The sequence below is a fragment of the Dipodomys ordii genome, unplaced genomic scaffold (assembly GCF_000151885.1).
Source record: "Dipodomys ordii isolate 6190 unplaced genomic scaffold, Dord_2.0 Scaffold55, whole genome shotgun sequence".
NCBI lineage: Eukaryota > Metazoa > Chordata > Mammalia > Rodentia > Heteromyidae > Dipodomys > Dipodomys ordii.
The window spans coordinates 4,820,746-4,838,142 of record NW_012267271.1 but is presented as its reverse complement, the minus strand read 5'-3'; the positions used below and the strand labels follow the sequence as shown (position 1 = coordinate 4,838,142).

At 45.1% G+C, this 17,397-nt stretch overlaps 1 protein-coding gene across 1 annotated transcript in view; it reads right to left on the bottom strand.

Annotated features, from left to right (window-relative positions):
- Positions 1-8,064: 8,064 nt before the first annotated feature.
- Positions 8,065-17,397, bottom strand: part of Gle1 (GLE1 RNA export mediator) — a 41,990-nt gene continuing 32,657 nt past the window's right edge. Inside the window, exons 15-17 of the mRNA XM_013021244.1 lie at positions 14,069-14,212; positions 12,666-12,729; positions 8,065-8,669 (exon numbers count right to left, since the gene is read on the bottom strand). Of these exons, the coding sequence (XP_012876698.1) occupies positions 8,601-8,669; positions 12,666-12,729; positions 14,069-14,212 (277 nt within the window). The 3' untranslated portion in view covers positions 8,065-8,600. The remainder of the gene's footprint in view (positions 8,670-12,665; positions 12,730-14,068; positions 14,213-17,397) is intronic.

Genomic DNA, 17,397 nt, shown 5'->3' with positions numbered 1-17,397 from the left:
GCCCGGGCGCTCCAATCCTGCCCCTCCCGGCCCGCCCTGCAGAGAATGCGCACCGCACCCTCCACCCCCGGGAACCCGTCCAGGACTGCGGCGAAGGGCGGGGCGCGGCGGGGGCTGCAGTCTGGCTTGGGGATGCAGCAGGCTCGGGCCGGCCGGAAAAAAACGCCCGGTCGCCCGGGTGAGATCACCGAAGGCTGCTTTTCCTGCTTACTTGTCCAGGAGAAGCCTGGCGTTGGTGGGGGTTGGGGTCAAGTAAACCGGGGTGGTTTGAGGCTTTGTGTCCCAGGCAGTGGTGAGAAAAAAGGTCAAATCCTGATCAAGAAGGGGAGGGAGGGGAGGAACTAATTTAAGCCATAAGGCTGTCATTTCAGGATTGGTAGAATTAATCATTTCTTAAAGCTTTGTCCTTAGACCCCAGTGGGGGAGAGGAGGAACATCAGACCTAATCTATACACAAGACATTAAGGCTGCTTTTCCCACAATTAATTGTGCTTTTCTGTGTATCAGGCACACTAAACATTTTATGGGTTACCGTTTCCGAGTAGTTTTTTTTGTTTTAAATATTTGGATAATATCTCCCCATTTTCTAAATGAGCATCCTGACATAGAAGCTAGGCCTTGCATCCCAGGTCAGGCAGGCAGCAATCAGAAAAGCTAGCATCTGAACCCAAACAATTAGAAATAACTGCTTTCTAGTAGAAAAGGAGGTATTATGATACAGGTGGATGCTGGGTTTTTGGTTGTTTTGTTTTTGGTGCCAGTACTGGGACTTGAACTCTGCCTGGGCACCATCACCTAGCTAATGCTCTACCACTTGAACCACACCTTTTCAACTCCAGCTTTTTTGGGAGTGATTAATTCGGGTAAGAGTCTCATGGACTTACCTGCCCAGGCTGGCTTGGAACTGCAATTCTCATATTTCAACTTCCTGAGTATCTAGGATTACAGACAGGTGGATGCTAGGGCTCTGACATGAGAAAAAATGAGTTCCCTGTAATTTCTGTTCCTTAAGCCTTATCTGCTAAGATGTTTCCCCTCTCCCTTCCCCCATTTTGAGGACAACTGGGTCACGGCCATTGGGAGTTATACCCAGCTCATTCCTGTGCAGTCAGGCCGACTGTTGTTCTGCAGCTCAGGAAGGCCTCAGCCTCCTGGTTACCAAGCAGCCTTGCTCTTTAAGTAAACATAAAAGCACTGGCCATTGCACCAAACTTGGGCCCAGGCCCAGTCCCGAGCTTTTCAATGGTTCTCTGCAGTTTGGCTGCTTCTGCTGGCCCTGGGATCCGCAATCTGGCTTCTAAGCTGCCCTGGCTGTGGCCATGATAGTGAGGGAAGATTCCCCTATTCCTTCCTTTTCCGTTGGAGTGGAGAGAAAAAGAAGTGGCCACACCCCAGAAGCAGCTTGACAGAAACTGGAGGAAAAACGTAGGAGCTGGGAAGCATTTCCTGCAGAGAAAGAATCTTCACAGAACACAGGGCTGAGTGATTGCTCCCAGGGGATGTGAATTTCTGGGAACAGCTGATAGCATCCGTGGCCTTTTCTTGGTTAGTAGCAGCAAAAAATTGTAATCAGATATCCAGTTCTGGGTACAAAAATGGCTAACCTCATCATGGCTCTCCAGAATTTCCAAGTCATTCTGAAATGGGGCCCACACCAGAGTAATTTTTCTTTTGTCACCCTGGTCCCTTAGTTAAATGTTGGGGGGGGGAGGGAGGGTTAACTACTTCTGCCTGATGCAAAAACAAACTGGAGCCCTGTTTTCATGCAGAAACTGAAATCTTATTTGTTGATCCTTGTCTGATCTGAAGAATGGCCAAGAAACACTATCCCAGCCCTCTCAAGCACCCACTCACTCACCCACCCCATTCTGCATTTGGCACTAAAACTGAGACATTTAAAAAGCCATTCTTCATGTGTTCTATTGTCTGCCACCCTCCCTCCCACCTGTTCTAGCACATGCCTTTCCCTCTACTAGGTGTGGGGAGGGGTAAAGCAGATAATAACCTTTGTTTTGTAAGAGAAATTGGAGGGGGAGGAAAGCACAGGGCATTTATGGTGGCTCTGTAACTCGGTCAGCTCTGTGTTGTGGGTGCTGTCTCTCCTGGCCTGAGGAACAGCTGTTAGGACTAAATTCTAAGCTCTCCCAATTCTATCAGCCCTCTGAAGGCATGATATACACCCAAGGCTTAGGCATCTAGGTGCTCTTAGTCCCTTCTTTAAGTTGCTCAATGATTAAGTAGTTGCAGTGATGTTTTCACATGCTCCAGCTACTTGTCCACTTTTCCTGGGAAAGTCTTTCTATCCTTAAACCACATCCCCAGCTAAGTTCAAAGGCAAAGCATTGCACTATTTTGTCACCCTGTAAAGAGAAAAGTCATACTGGTAGGTGGACAGTACCTCTTCCCAGATGACATTCTACCATTTCAGCTCTGGCAGGAAACATACCTTCCAAACACAGTGGCTAGATGTCAAATAAGCCAGACACAGGCCAAATATGATCCTATTTATATAAGATCCCTACAATGGTCATACCCATAGAAACAATGGTGGTTATCAAAAGTTGGAGGTGTGCCAGCCAATGATCAAAGCATCAGGTACTGAGTTGGAATCCAGCCCACCTACGGAAAGAAAGAAAGGAAGAAAGAAAGAAGGAAGGAAGGAAGGTTATTAGAGGTTGGAAGGAAGGTTATTAGAGGTTGAGGGGGAAGATATGGGAAGGTTAGCATCATTGCTTCATGGGTAGAGTTTACATCTAGAATGAGAAAGTTCTGAAATGGTTGGGATCACTATGAATATACCATTAATTAATAGCACAGAACTATATACACTTAAAGTAGCTGAACTTTATTCTAAAGATATTTCAATTACAAAATAGCAAAGCAAGTCAAGTGCCTGTGGCTTACATCTGCAATCCAAGCTACTTAAGAGGCTGAAATCTACTGATCCGTCCCAAGCCAGACAAAGCAGGAAAATTTGTGAAACTCTTATCTCCAATTAACTAGCAAAAAGCTGGAAATGGAGCTGTGGCTAAAGTGGTAGAGTACTACCCTTGAGCAAAAAAGGTATGGTACAATGCCCAGGCCCTAAGATTAAGTAGTCCTAGTACTGGCACAAACCAAAGCAGTACATGCCTGAGGCTGAACAAGGAAGATATTACTTCTTTGAGGACAGCCTAGGCTATAAAGTCCTTGTCTAAAAACAATAATTAAGGGGGCTGGAAAGGTGGCTCAGTGGTAGAGTGCTTGCCTTGCACGCATGAGGCTCTGGGTTCAATTCTTCAGCAACACATAAGCAGAAAAAGCCGGAAGTGGTGCAGTGGCTTAAGTGGTACAGTGCTAGCCTTGAGCTGAAGAGTTGAGGGACAGTGCCCAAGCCGAGTTCAGGCCTCACAAACAATGTAAACCAGCACTGGTGGCTCATGCCTATAATCCTAGCTACTCAGGAGTCTGAGATCTGAGGATTAGAGTTCAAAGTCAGCCCAGGGAAGAAAGTCCATGAGATTCTTACCTATAATTAATCACCAGAAAATCTAGAACTGAAGCTGTGGCTCAAGTGGTAGAGTGCTAGTCTTGAACAAAAAAGCTCAGGGATGTACCCAGGTCCTGAGTTTAAGCCCAAGATGGTTTTGAACTGCAATCTTCAGATCTCAGCCTTATGAGTAGCTAGAATTACACACATGAGCCACTGGCATCTGCCATAAACTTTTTTGTTCTTGTTTTTGTCAGTTGTGGGGCTTGGATTCAGGGCCTGGGTGTTGTCCTTGAGCTTTTTAGCTCAAGATTGGTGCTCTACCATAAGACTCTCCCATGGATTTTCCTGCCCAGGTTGGCTTTAAACTACAACCTTCAGATTTCAGTCTCCTGAGTTGCTAGGGTTACAAGCATGAGCCATCCCTACCTGGCTAAACTGGGATTTTTAGTAATGGAGACTGGCTGTATACTGGAGGATATAGACTCCTTTGTAGTCGGCAGTTTTTGTACAATTTGTAAAAATATCATTTTCTTATTAAAGTGGGCACTATGATTACCATTTCATAAGTCAGGTAATGAGTACATTGCTTTTTTTGGACAATGTCACCCTTGACTTCATTTTCCCTCAGTTTACATTCAACACTTTCATAAATGTATCGTATAGCAAGCACACAGTTCTCACTTGCTTTCTGTAGGTACACAGCAAATTTATTAGACGGAGGAGAACGAAGGGACGTGTCATATGGACCTGTAGGAAGCTCGGGGTTTAAAGTGCTTTTTGGGGATTAAAAAAAATGTGTAAAGCTACTTAGATCACAGGAGGAAGCTTGAGGAGGGAAAAGTTCCCAGCATCCAATGGGAAATGACCAGAGCAACCCCATTCTTCTATACAATGGATGTGCAGATGTTCTCTCCTATTGGAATTTTTTGAGGACAGTGATATGACAAGAATGTGGGCACTCTGCCTGAAAAATGAGGTCAAGCTGGATGAGAAGCAAGTGGACAAGTGAGTACTTGAGTTGAAGTAAATACAGCCCTTAGCATTCTTTGGGCAGGAATCTGATGCCACTACAGTGCTACATCTACCAGCTGGCGATCATGATCTCTGAGGCAACACTATCAGTGGGTATCAAAAACCTAGCTGCCTAATGCTCTTCTTTCTTGGTGTACCTTTGAGAATCCATCAGGAATATCAGCATCAAAAAACAAATGCAAGAGTGGTCACCACATCTAGAGGAAGATTATTAAAATACTGGAGTGGTAAAAATTGAAAATGATAGACTCTAATGCAGGTATGATAGCCCACTCCTACAATTCCAGCATTCAGAAGGGTAAGGCAGAAAGATTGGAAGTTTGAGGACAGCTTGGGGGTAAGTCTGACTCAAAACAAAACCAGCAGCAACAGCTGGGCCCTGGTGGCTCAAGCCTGTAATCCTAACTACTCAGGAGGATGAGATCTGAGGATCGAAGTTCAAAGTTAGCCTGGGCAGGAAAGTCCATGAGACTCTTATCTCCAATAAACCAGCAGAAAACTGGAAGTAGAGCTGTGGCTCAAAGAGGTAGGGCACTAACTAGCCTTGAGCAAAAAGAAAAGAGCTCAGTTAGTTATAGCACCTAGGCCAGAGTTCAAGCCCCATGATGGGAAAACAACCACCCCCCCAGAAATATATGGGGGTCTTATGTTGCCCAGACATCAACCCATACTCCTAGCTCAAGCAACCCTGTCTTCTCAGCCTCCCAAAATAGCTGGTACTATCCATGCATATCACCCTACTTGTTCTTTATTTAGCTTTTTCAAGACAAAAACCTCATTATATAGTGAAGGCTGGACTGGAATTTGCTCTATAGCCCAAATTGGTTTTAATCTCATACTGCCTTCTAAATACTGAGATTACAGCCATGTACCACTATGCTTGACATTACCTTTTTATTTTTATTTATATTTTGTGCTGGTTCTGGGGCTTGGAACTCAGGGCCTGGGCACTGTCACTGAGCATTTTGCTCAAGCTTAGCACTCTAGTACTTTGAGCCACAGCGCTACTTCAGGTTTTCTGGTGGTTAACTGGAGTCTCACAGACTTTCCTGCCTGAGCTAGCTTTGAACCTTGATCCTCAGATCTCAGCTTCCTGATTATCTAATATTGTAGGTGTGAGCCACCAGCACCTGGCAGGATTCCAGTTTAATGGTTTTGTACAAGGTGAGTTCTGTGACTCTGGTGGGCACCGTACACCTGCTGGTACCATATTTTTCAGCTATTAATAGGTCAGTTTTCCAGTAGAGTACTAGAATCAGAAAGGAAAAGGAAGGGATGCCTTTTGGAAATCTGCACAAACCTTTATCTACCAACTCATCCACTCAAGACCCCTCTTGTCCTGAAGTCAGATTGCCACTCTGCCCCTGCTATGACATGTGGAAAATGATGACCTGAGGATGCACTCATTGCAGGCCCTGCTGAGCTCCCTCATAGGGCTTTGGAGCACCAAGACACCCCAGCGAGTAAACTCTGCCTTGAGGAATGACTACACACTCCATTTGAAAGCTGTAGGTAGGTCTGGCGCTGGTGGCTCACGCCTGTAATCCTAGCTACTCAGGAGGCTGAGATATGAGGATCAGGGTTCAAAACCAGCTTGGGCAGGAAAGTCCATGAAACTTTTATCTCCAATAAACCACCAGAAAATGGGAAGTGGCCCTGTAGCTCAAGTGGCAGAGTGCTCGCCTTGAGCTAAAGAGCTGAGGGACAGCGCCCAGACCCAGAGATCAAGCCCCACGAATGACCAAGAAAAAAAAAAAAGAAAAAAGAAAGCTGTAGGTGGGAATAATGAGGCTCAGAGAGGGTAAATGGCCCACCCAGACCACACAGATGGAAAAGCAAATGGAACTAGGTCTCCTGACAAGTCCCTTGTCTACTCCATTGTATTTATAGCAGCAGACTTTAATCCCTTTCACTTCCTTGTTGCAGGGGTGAGGGTACTGGGAATCAAACTCAGGATCACCATGCTAGGCAAGGGATCTATATCACCAAGTTAAACCCCAGTCTCTTACATCTGTTGTTAGACAAAAGTCAATTATTGGTAATCACAAAAAGGAATGACAGAAGTGAAGGCTAAATCCAAAAAGGAAGATTTGTCTATTATCATAGCCCTAACAACTAATATAGATGAGGGTACAAGAAACTGATTGTAATGAATCAACTACACATCCGCGAGCTTTATTTTTTTTTCAATGAAGCTTTATTACTTTATTTTTGACATGATACTCAACAATTCACAGAATGGATTGTTTCAGGCCACTCATACCAGTGAACCCCCATTTCCCCACCGCCCGCCGCCAGCTTCAAAGCATTTAGTATACAGGAACAGAGCTCGGACCATTGCCTCTGCAGTATAAAGGAGAATCAGTCTTCCCATAGAACAAATCTCAATTTATTTATTTATTTTTGTCAGTCGCGGGGCCTGAACTCTGGGCCTGGGCGCTGTCCCTCAGCTCTTCAGCTCAAGGCTAGCGCTCTAGCACTTGAGCCAAGCACCACTTCCGGCTTTTTCTGCTTATGTGGCGCTGAGGAATCAAACCCAGTGCCTCATGCATGCAAGGCAAGCACTCTACCACTGAGCCACCTTCCCAGCCCACAAATCTCAATTTTTATCTGAACAGACAAGCTTTGGAGTTCTGCAGTGGCATTAGCCAAATTCATCATCATTCATTACTGAGAACATGTAAGAAAGTATAAACAAACCACTTTTCAATTCTTCCTGTGCATCTCTGTGCATTCTCACTGTGCACGCTCAGCTCATGAATAACGCTGCAGGACACAGCACAGCCACCTTGAGTTTCTTGGTATTACTGGGTTTAAGACAGGGCCTTGCTATGTTTTTGAAATTGGCCTGGAATGTAACCAAGGCTGGCCTTCAATATCTGAGCCTTCTGTCTCAGCTTCCTGAATTCTGGGATGACAAATATGTACCACCACCAGCACCTACTCCAATGCACACATCAATATCTTTTCAGGGACAGAATTCCAGATTCAGAGGACAAAGACTCCTCCATAGTTCAATGTTGCCAGACCTAACACAGGCTCCCTGCTACTCTGCTATATTGGGGACTCAGTCCATGCACTTAGAATTAATTCATAAGCATGACTGGTCTCAACCATTATATTTTTAAAATTTATTTAACTTAATTTTACTTTATTTCTTGTGCCAATACTGGGATTTTAACTCAGAGCCTGGGCACTGTCTCTTAGCCTTTTTGCTTAAGGCTAGTGCTCTACCACTTGAGCCAATAGTTCCACTTCTGGCTTTTTAGGGTTAATTGGGAGATAAAAGTCCCCTGGACTTTCCTGCCCAGTTGGATTTAAACTGGGATCCTTAGATCTCAGACTCCTGGTAGCTAGGATTACAGGTGTCAGCTACTCATGTCTGGCCTTCATTACATGATTTTTTTTTTTTGGCAAGTACTGGGGCTTCAACTCATGGCCTGGGTGCTGTCCCCGAGCTTCTTTCGCTCAAGGCTAGTCTACCACTTGGAGCAACAGTGCCATTTCCAGCTCACTGGCAGTTAATTGGAAATAAGAGTCTCATAGACTTTTCTGCCCAGGTTAGCTTCAAACTTCTATGCTCAGATCAGCTTCCTGAGTAGCTAGGATTACAGGCATGAGCCAGTGGCCCCTAGCTTTACAAGATACTTTAAAGGGAATCTTATAGGTCTTTCTTGTTTTGGGAATTCATCTGAGCAGGAGTGAGGTGAAGGGAGAGGGGTGAAAATGGTAGGCTTAGTCCAGCTCATAGAGAAATGGCTAAGGTATCATCAACTTTCTGAAACACCAAGGAAAAGATAATAGACACAAAGTTCGTCAACAGCTAGAACCTCTCCGGAGAACATCTGCAAAAATAAGAAAGTCCAGTTCTATTTACTCAATCATGTGGACACCTTCAGCAGTTAATGAATCTGCTAAGATACAGCCAAGATTTCGTGACCCATGCAAACCTCTTCTCCTAGTTACATAGTACAGATATAAAAACACACTAAATAAAATTCTAAACCTGACATGACTTCTTCCAAATACAGCTGTCTTCAGTTGCTTTATTATTGCCTCTCTGCAACCTAATGGTGACGATAGGTGACAAATGACGTCAGGAGCGCCAGAAGGAGGAAGTCAGAAAGCCCTTGGGGACAGGAATCTCCTTGCGCTGCAAACATTTCTGGTCAGGGAGAGATGAAAAATGAGTTTCTAACAGAATTGTTTCTAACACATTATCAGGTAGAAAAAAAGAAAGAACAGCAAATTCAAGTCCTGGGGAACAGCAAAATAAAAAAAGGAAAAAGCCCATAGATATATCTGCTGGATCGATGTAAGATTAGAATAAATGAGCTGCTGTTATGATGTCTATCCCACAGCTTATCCTTACCTGTCACAGGTACCATATTCCCAATTGGGCTTTTTTTCTTTCTCTTATGCCAAGTCCTAGGGTTTAAACTGAGGGTCTGGGTGCTATCCCTGAGCTTTTTTTGCTCAAAGATAGTGCTCTACCACTTGAGCCACACCTCCATTTCTGGCTTTTTGGTGATTAGCAAGAGATAAGAATCTCAGACTTTCTCTCACGTGTTTGCTTTGTATTGTGGTCCTTACATCTCAGCCTCCAAGTAGCTAGAATTACAGGCATGAGCCACTGCCCCCTAACTGGGCTCTTAGAAGCTGAAAATGGGCTGGGAAGGTGGCTCAGTAGTAGAGTGCTTACCTTGCATGCATGAATCCCTGGGTTCGATTTCTTAGCATCACATAAGCAGAAAAAGCTGGAAGTGGCACTGTGGCTCAAGTAGTAGAGTGCTAGCCTTGAGCTGAAGAGCTAAGGGACAGCGCCCAGGCCCAGAGTTCAAGCCCCACGACCAGTAAAACAACAACAACAACAAAACAGAAGCTGAAAAGTGAGTGGGCTAAATGGTAGATCTATGACAAAGTTCTAGAGTTTGTTAAAATTAACCTCTTCCAGTTGCTTAGTATTATGAAAGAGAGAGTCCAACTGTAAGTGCAGTCTGTTCTCATGAAGAAAAGTAGCCACACTTACTAGAGGATTGGTCTTCAGATTTGGAACAAAAGGATTGTATCTAAACCAAGATTTAAATTAAAAAAAAAAAAAAGTAAGTGGGGTACTGGTGGCTCACGCCTGTAATCCTAGCCACTCAGGAAGCTGAGATCTGAGGATCACAATTCAAAGCCATTCCCTGCAGGAAAGTCTGAGAGACTCTAACCTCCAATTAACTACTAGAAAGCTGGAAGTGGTGCTGTGGCTCAAAGTGGTAGAGTGCAAGCCTTGAGCAAAAGAGCTCAGGAACAGTGCTCTGGCACTGAATTTAAGCCCCAACAAAAACTAGTGTTGGTGAGAAATTCAGTAGACACATTTTTTCTGGTTTCATAGTTTTATTGATTCTCTCAGTTTCAATAATACAGGAGAGTATATTCTATGATCACCATTATGAAACTGTCATTTCTATAAACAGCAGTCACAAAGTTGGCCACCAGGCTTTAGACCCACACACTTTTTCATCTTTTCAGACAGCTGCTTCACGGGCAGTATAGAGAATGATATGCAGGAAGATGAAATGGAAACCCTAAGTCTAAAGGGCAAGGAGGGGCTGGGAAGGTGGCTCAGTAGTAGAGTACTTGCTTTGCATGCATGAGGCCTGGGTAACCCCCCCCAAAAAAAGGCAGTGGGGGGCAGAGGTTGGGGAGCAGCGGCAAGGAGGAATTCCAGGAAAAAGCAAGGCTTCATAAAATAAAAAAGGGCTGGGAAGGTGGCTCAGTGGTAGAGCGCTTGCCTTGCATGCATGAGGCCCTGGGTTCGATTCCTCAACACCACACAAGCAAAAAGAAAAAAGCCAGAAGTGGCGCTGTGGCTCAAGTGGTAGAGTGCTAGCCTTGAGCTGAAGAGCTGAGGGACAGCATCCAGGCCCAGAGTTCAGGCCCACGACCGCACCCCCCACCCCCAAAAAAAAGATTCTTTCCACATACGTGTCAGCTTCAGTTTCAGGGATTCTATAGGCTATCACTTACCATTACTAACATTTTTTTTTTTTTGGTCGGTCGTGGGATTTGAACTCTAGGCCTGGGCACTGTCCCTGAGCTCTTCAGCTCAAGGTAAGCGCTCAACCACTTGAGCTACAGAGCCACTTCCAGTTTTCTGGTGGTTTATTGGAGATAAGAGTTTCACGGACTTTCCTGCTCGGGCTGGCTTTGAACCTCGATCCTCAGATCTCAGCCTCCTGAGTAGCTAGGATTACAGGCGTGAGCCACCAGCGCCCGGCTCTCTTCCACTTCTTGAACCATGCCTTCAGTTCCTGAGTAACAATTTGTGACACTGGCCTAATATTTTTCAACACCAAGTTCCATTACCATATTGTTTTCTCACTCATGTGACTCAGTACCCCGAGGCTACCTCAGCCACTGGCCTGCGCTTCACTGAATGACGTACCTCCAGGAAGTCAAAAAGAAGGGTGGCTGTCACATCTGCCAGGGGCTCCATGTTTAAGATCTGAGCCAGCCAGCGCCAGCCATGATTCAAGCCGTGAGGGTGAGTCTGGGAAGAGAGAAGCTTGGTTACGGATTGATCTCATTTCATTCAGAGACTTAAACTCCCAGTTATCATTTACAGCCACCATGCAGACACACACCCTAAGTGGACATCATTTAGCCCAAGCACATGCCACAAGGAAGAAAGAAGACAAGCTAACCAAATTCTGCTTTTAAATATTGCAATCCAAGCATAGGCTCCCAAATCATTTACAAGATTCTTTCCACGGGGCTGGGAAGGTAGCTCAATAGTAAAGCCCTTGCCTTGCATACTTGAGGCCCTGGGTTGGATTCATCAGCACCACATAAGCAGAAAAAAAAAAAGGCTGGAAATGGGCTGGGAAGGTGGCTCAGTGGTAGAGCACTTGCGTTGCACTCATGAGGCTCTGGGTTTGATTCCTCAGCACCACATAAGCAAAAAGAAAAAAGCCGGAAGTGGCGCTGTGGCTCAAGTGGTAGAGTGCTCACCTTGGGACAGCGCCCAGGCCCAGAGTTCAAGCCCCACGACCGACAAAAAAAAAAAAAAAATCTCAAGGTGACTTTTCAGCCTCCTGAGTCACTAGGATTACTAGGATTACAGGTATGAGCCATAGGTGTGAGCCACTGGGTACCTGGCCCCTTCCCTGTTTTTGACTGGATATAAACTGTGCCTGGCTTCTTTGAGATTCTTTTTTTTTTTTTGGTCAGTTGTGGGCCTGAACTCTGGGCCTGGGCACTGTCCCTCAGCTCTTCAGAAGGCTCGAGGTTAGCCCTCTACCACTTGAGCCACAGCGCCACTTCCAGCTTTTTCTGCTTATGTGGTGCTGAAGAATTGAACTCAGGGCCTCATGCATGCAAGGCAAGCACTCTACCACTGAGCCACTTCCCAGTCCTCTTTGAGATCTTTTTTGTTTTTGTTTTGTTTTTTGGGTCCAATTGTGGGGCCTGAACTCTGGGCTTGGGCGCTATCCCTCAGCTCTTCAGCTCAAGGCTAGTGCTCTACCACTTGAGCCATAGCGCCACTTCCGGCTTTTTTCTTTTTGCTTGTATGGTGCTGGGGAATCGAACCCAGGGCCTCAAGCATGCAAGGCAAGCGCTCTACCACTGAGCCACCTTCCCAGCCCCCTCTTTGAGATTCTTATCTCTAATAAATGACCAGACCAGACCAATCCAAACAAAAAGTTGGAAGTAGAGCTGTGGTTCAAATGGGAGAGTGCTAGACTTGAGCAAAAAAGTCTCTGATAGTGCACAAACCCTGAGTTCAAACCTCAGGACTGGACCAAAAAACAAAAACAAAAAACCAAAGAGAAGAAGTAAGGAATTGGTGGATCATGCTTGTAATCCTAGTTATTCAAGAAGCTGAGACCTAAAGATTCTGGTTCAAAGCCAGCCTAGGGAAGAAAGTCCATGAGACTCTCATCTCCAAATAACCGGCAAACAAGCTAAAGTGGAAGTGTGGCTCAAGTGGAATAGCACCAACCCTGTGCAAAAAGTTCAAAGGAAAGCATGAGGCCCTAAATTCAAAGCTGGGGTCCCAAACTCTCTCTCTCTCTCTTTCTCTCTCAGAGATCACTGATTCTCTCCAGACTTATAAAAACACAAGTTATTCCAGGACAATAGTTTGGGACTTACGAAGATAAGGACATCTTACCTCCAAGAACTGCTTCAGACGTATAAAAGAACCCATTTGTCCTGAACTTGTGATAGCTTCAATTCTATAAGGAGAGAAAGAAGACACATGAATCTCACTTGTGACACAAATCTATCTTTTGGAGAGGTGTTGATCTCACAGTCATGTCTTCTAGTCTAAGGGTGCTAGTGCTTATTCAAACAGCGACAAAGGAGAGGAGAGCATTACTACTTTCTGAAGTCTTTCTGAGCAGGTGGGATGGGTTTTATGAAGACTGTCCCCTACTTGAAATGCCTATGAGTTGAGAACAAAGAGAAGGCGACTTCAAGGTGGTTCTACACCAGAGTCAAACTGGTGGATAAATAAGTTTGTCCATCTCATTTTATGAGTCTTGATTCTTTGGTTTAATTCATGAGTACAGGTAATCACCATCCAAGATTACTTGGGGGTTTGGAAAAGAATAGTTAAAAAACTCAAAAAACTGGCTGGGCACCAGGGGCTCAAGCCTGTAATCCTAGCTACTCAGGAGATTGAGATCTGAGGATCACAGTTCAAAGGCAGCCTGAGCAAGCAAGTCTGTTTAGACTCTTTTTTTTTTTTTTTTTCCATCAGTTGTGGGGCTTGAACTTTAGGCCTGGGTGCTTCCCTCAGTTCTTCAGCTCAAGGCTAGCACTCTACAACTTGAGCCACAGTGCCACTTCCAGTTTTCTGGTCGTTAATGGGAGATAAGAGTATGTATCATGGACTTTCCTGCCAAGGCTGGCTTTGAACCCCAATCCTCAGATCTCAGCCTCCTGAGTAACCAGGATTATAGGAGTGAGCCACCAGTGCCCAGCTGGCTCCATGAGACTCATCTCCAATTAACCATCAGAAAACTGGAAGTGGCACTATAGCTCAAGTGGTAGAGTGCTAGCCTTGAGCTGAAGAGCTCAGGGACAGTGCCCAGGCCCAGAGTTAAGTCCTACAACTGACAAAACCAAACAAACAAACAAAAAACCTGCCAGATTTTGTTTTGTTGCTAGGCACAAACACCTAGTATCAGAAGCTAAGTAAGTGTTCTAACAACCCCAGCCCAATGCCATCTTAATCCAGTATCTTCCTGATTTATGTTTTTATATAGTCAACAATATTTAAAAGATTCTCATTAGTTCAAAAGTATTTACTCAAAATTCACAGATAAGCATAAGAGTTGGAAGAGGTCATCCTTTACATAGGCTTTATTTTTTTTCTTTTCTTTTGCAGTGCTGGGGATGGACCTGGCTTTATACATGCTAGGCAACATTATGGCTGAGCTAGGCCTCTAGCCCACATAGACATTTTCAATCTGAGCTAGAAACAGCATGCAATAGCAGTTGAGAGTGCCTCATATCTGCTTCCTAATTTTACCTACTAAATCCCTGAGATCTGCTCAATAAGCCTGATACCTGGGGAAGTAGTCCTCCTTAATGAGAAGTATCATCTTCCAGAACTGGACCTGGTATTGCTTCATGAGGGCATTCCCACACACCTGGGGAAAAGACAGCAGGGAGAATGGAAATCCACTGACAGGTTTACAAAGCATAAACAGCCTTCAGCTTTTACATCTATCAAAACATTTCAGGGTAAGGGCTGGGAGTTGGCTCAGTGGTAAAGTGCTTGCCTTGCATGCATGAGGTTCTGGGTTCGATTCCTCAGCATCACATAAGCAGAAAAAGTCAGAAGTGGTACTGTGCTCAAGGGGTACAGTGCTAGCCTTGAGCTGAAGAGCTGAGGGATAGCGCCTAGGCCCAGAGTTCAAGCCCCATGATGGACCAAAAAAACAGCCAGAAGTGATTCAAGTGTTGAGTACAAGAGGCTCAGGGACAGTGCCCAGGTTCTAAGTTCAAGTCCCACTACTGACAAAAACAAAAGAAGAAGAAGAAAAAAAAGCAGCTCAGGGACAATGACCAGGCCCTGAGTCCAACATCCTGGCATAAAAATAAAAATAAGCCAGGCACTGGTGGCTCATATCTGTATTCATAGCTACTTAGGAGGCTGACATCTAAGGATCACGGTTCAAAGTCAGCCCAAGCAGGAAAGTCCATGAGACTCTTATCTCCAGTTAACCATCAGAAAATTGGAAGTGGCACTGTGGCAAGTGGTAGAGTGCTCACCTTGAGCTGAAGAGCTGGGGATAGCACCCAGGCCAATTTCAGGCCCCACAACTGATCAAAAAACAACAAGAAAATAAGAAAAGAAAAGTAAGGCTGGGCAGTGGTGGCTCAAGCCTGTAATCATAGCTACTCAGGAGGCTGGGATCTGAGGATCACGGTTCAAAGCCAGCCCATGCAAAAAAGTCCATGAGACTCTTATTTCCAATTAACCACCAGAAAATTGAAAGTGGCATTGTGGCTCAAGTGGTAGAGTGCTATCCTTGAGCTGAAGAGCTTAGGGACAGCACCCAGGCCCAGAGTTCAAGACCCATGATTTGGGTCTTGAAGAAAAAAAGAAAGAAAATTCAATGTTTTTCTAAAGCATGTCTTGATATAAGACAATAGCTCAATGAGGCTTTAGTGAACAATTCTTTTTACTCTACTGAATCTTTTTTGAAGGTACAGTATCCCTCTCAACCTTAGAAATATAGAATACCACTTGTGTGTTTTTATTTCTCTCCTACTGTTCCCTCATTTACAACTTGTGTTTTTTGTTTTTTGGGTTTTTTTTGCTGATCATGGGGCCTGAACTCTGGGCCGGGGCGCTGTCCCTCAGTTATTCAGCTCAAGGATAACGCTTGACCACTGGAGCCACAGCGCCACTTCCGGCTTTTTCTGCTTATGTGGTGCTGAGGAATCGAACCCAGGGCTTCATGCGTGCAAGGCAAACACTCTACCACTGAGCCACCTTCCTAAACCCTACAACTTGTGTTTTTATAGGCACAGGTTTACTGTTCATATATCATAACTTTAGGAACTATCAGGTGACTATGGACTATGGGTATTATAGGTACAATCTCTCAGCTTTGCCATGGCACATACCTGAGCCTTTAGTTTTACTTTTCTTTTGCTTCAGACAGGGTCTCAATCTGTAGGCTCAGGTTGGCCTGCAACTTGTGATCCTTCTTCCTAAGCCTCCCATGTGCTGGAATTGCAGTTGTGTATCAAGTTACTCAATTCCCTTAGCCTCCTTCCTGCCCCCTATGGTACTGGGCTTTTAGGCTTCCCATCATTACTAGGATTATAGATCTTGTGGCACTTACCCAGCTTCCCTCCATAGAGATAGAGCCTTGTTGACCTTTCTGGCCTGGCACCTTGATCCTCCCAATCTCAGCTATGATGACAGGTATGTGCCTAGTTATGAATTGAGCAGCGTCTTAATCCCTTTCCTGCCCCTTCAGCTATCCCTGAGCCTTCTTTAACCTCACCCTGTGATGGTGGGCCTTCAGGAGCAGAACTATATGGAGCCTTCTAGATGGGGAGATACTTGACCTTTGTTGGGGTATACTTTCTCTCTAGGAAGTAGGAATCACAACAGTGAAATACCTGTCTCACCATACCAGGTCACCTGACGGAGACTGTGTGACACAGCTAAGGATGGCCACCCTGCTCAGTGTGCACAGAAAAACTGGCCTACAGAGTAAGAACAAAGGAACCAGTAGGGGGGCTGGGAAGGTGGCTCAGTGGTAGAGCACATGCCTTGCATGCCTGAGGCCCTGGGTTTGATTCCTCAGCACCACATAAGAAAAAAGAAAAAAGCTGGAAGTGGTGCTGTGGCTCAAGTGGTAGAGCACTAGCCTTGAGCTGAGGAGCTGAGGGACAGTACCCAGGACCAGAGTTCAGGCCCCACGACCGGACCCCCCCCCCCCAAAAAAAAGGAACCAGTAGGGAGGGTAGTCCCCTGGCATGTGTTTCCAGACCAACTGTCTTGTTGCTTGGTGATAGTCCCATTCTTCATTCCAGGGCTTCACCACACATCCTATCTTTGATTGTAGGTATCACTAAAAAATATTTCCTCTCTTTTTTTTTTTTTTTGTCAATTATAGGGCTTGGGCCTGGCCGGTCATTGGGTTAGGGCCTGGACACTGTCCTGGAGTTTTTTCTCAAAGATAGCACTCGACCACTTTGAGTCACAGCTGCACTTCCAGTTCTCTGGTAGTTAATTGGAGGTACAAGTTTCTCAGACTTTCCTGCCTCAGCTGGCTTTGAACCACGATCCTCAGATCTCAGCCTCTTGAGTAGCTAGGATTACACGTATGAGCCACCTGACTGCTGCTGCTGCTTTTTTTTTTGGTACCAGTACTGAGGCTGGAACTCAAAGTTTGGGCACTGTCCCTGAGCTAACATTGTATCATTTGAGCTTTAGCTAGCTACACTTTTGGCTTTTTGGTGATAAATTAGAGGTCTCACAAACATTCCTGGTTGGTCTGGCTTTAAACCTCAATTCTCAGAGCTTAGTCTCCTGAGGAGCTAGGATTATTAGGTGTGAGCCACTGGCCCCAGTCTAATTTTTCTTTACAATCACGTTAAGACATATACCACTATCCCCATACATACTTTTTTTTTATGTGTACGCCAGTCCTGGGGCTTGAACTCAGGGCCTGGGTGCTGTCTCTGAGCTTTTGTACTCAAGGCTAACACTCTAACACAGCTCCACTTCTAGCTTTTTTGGTGCTTAGTTGGTGAAAAGAATCTCACAGATTTTCCTGTCTAGGGTGGCTTTAAACAGTGTTTCTCAGATTTCAACCTGAGTAACTAGGATTACAGGTATGAGCCACCAGCCTCACCCTTTTTTTTTTTTT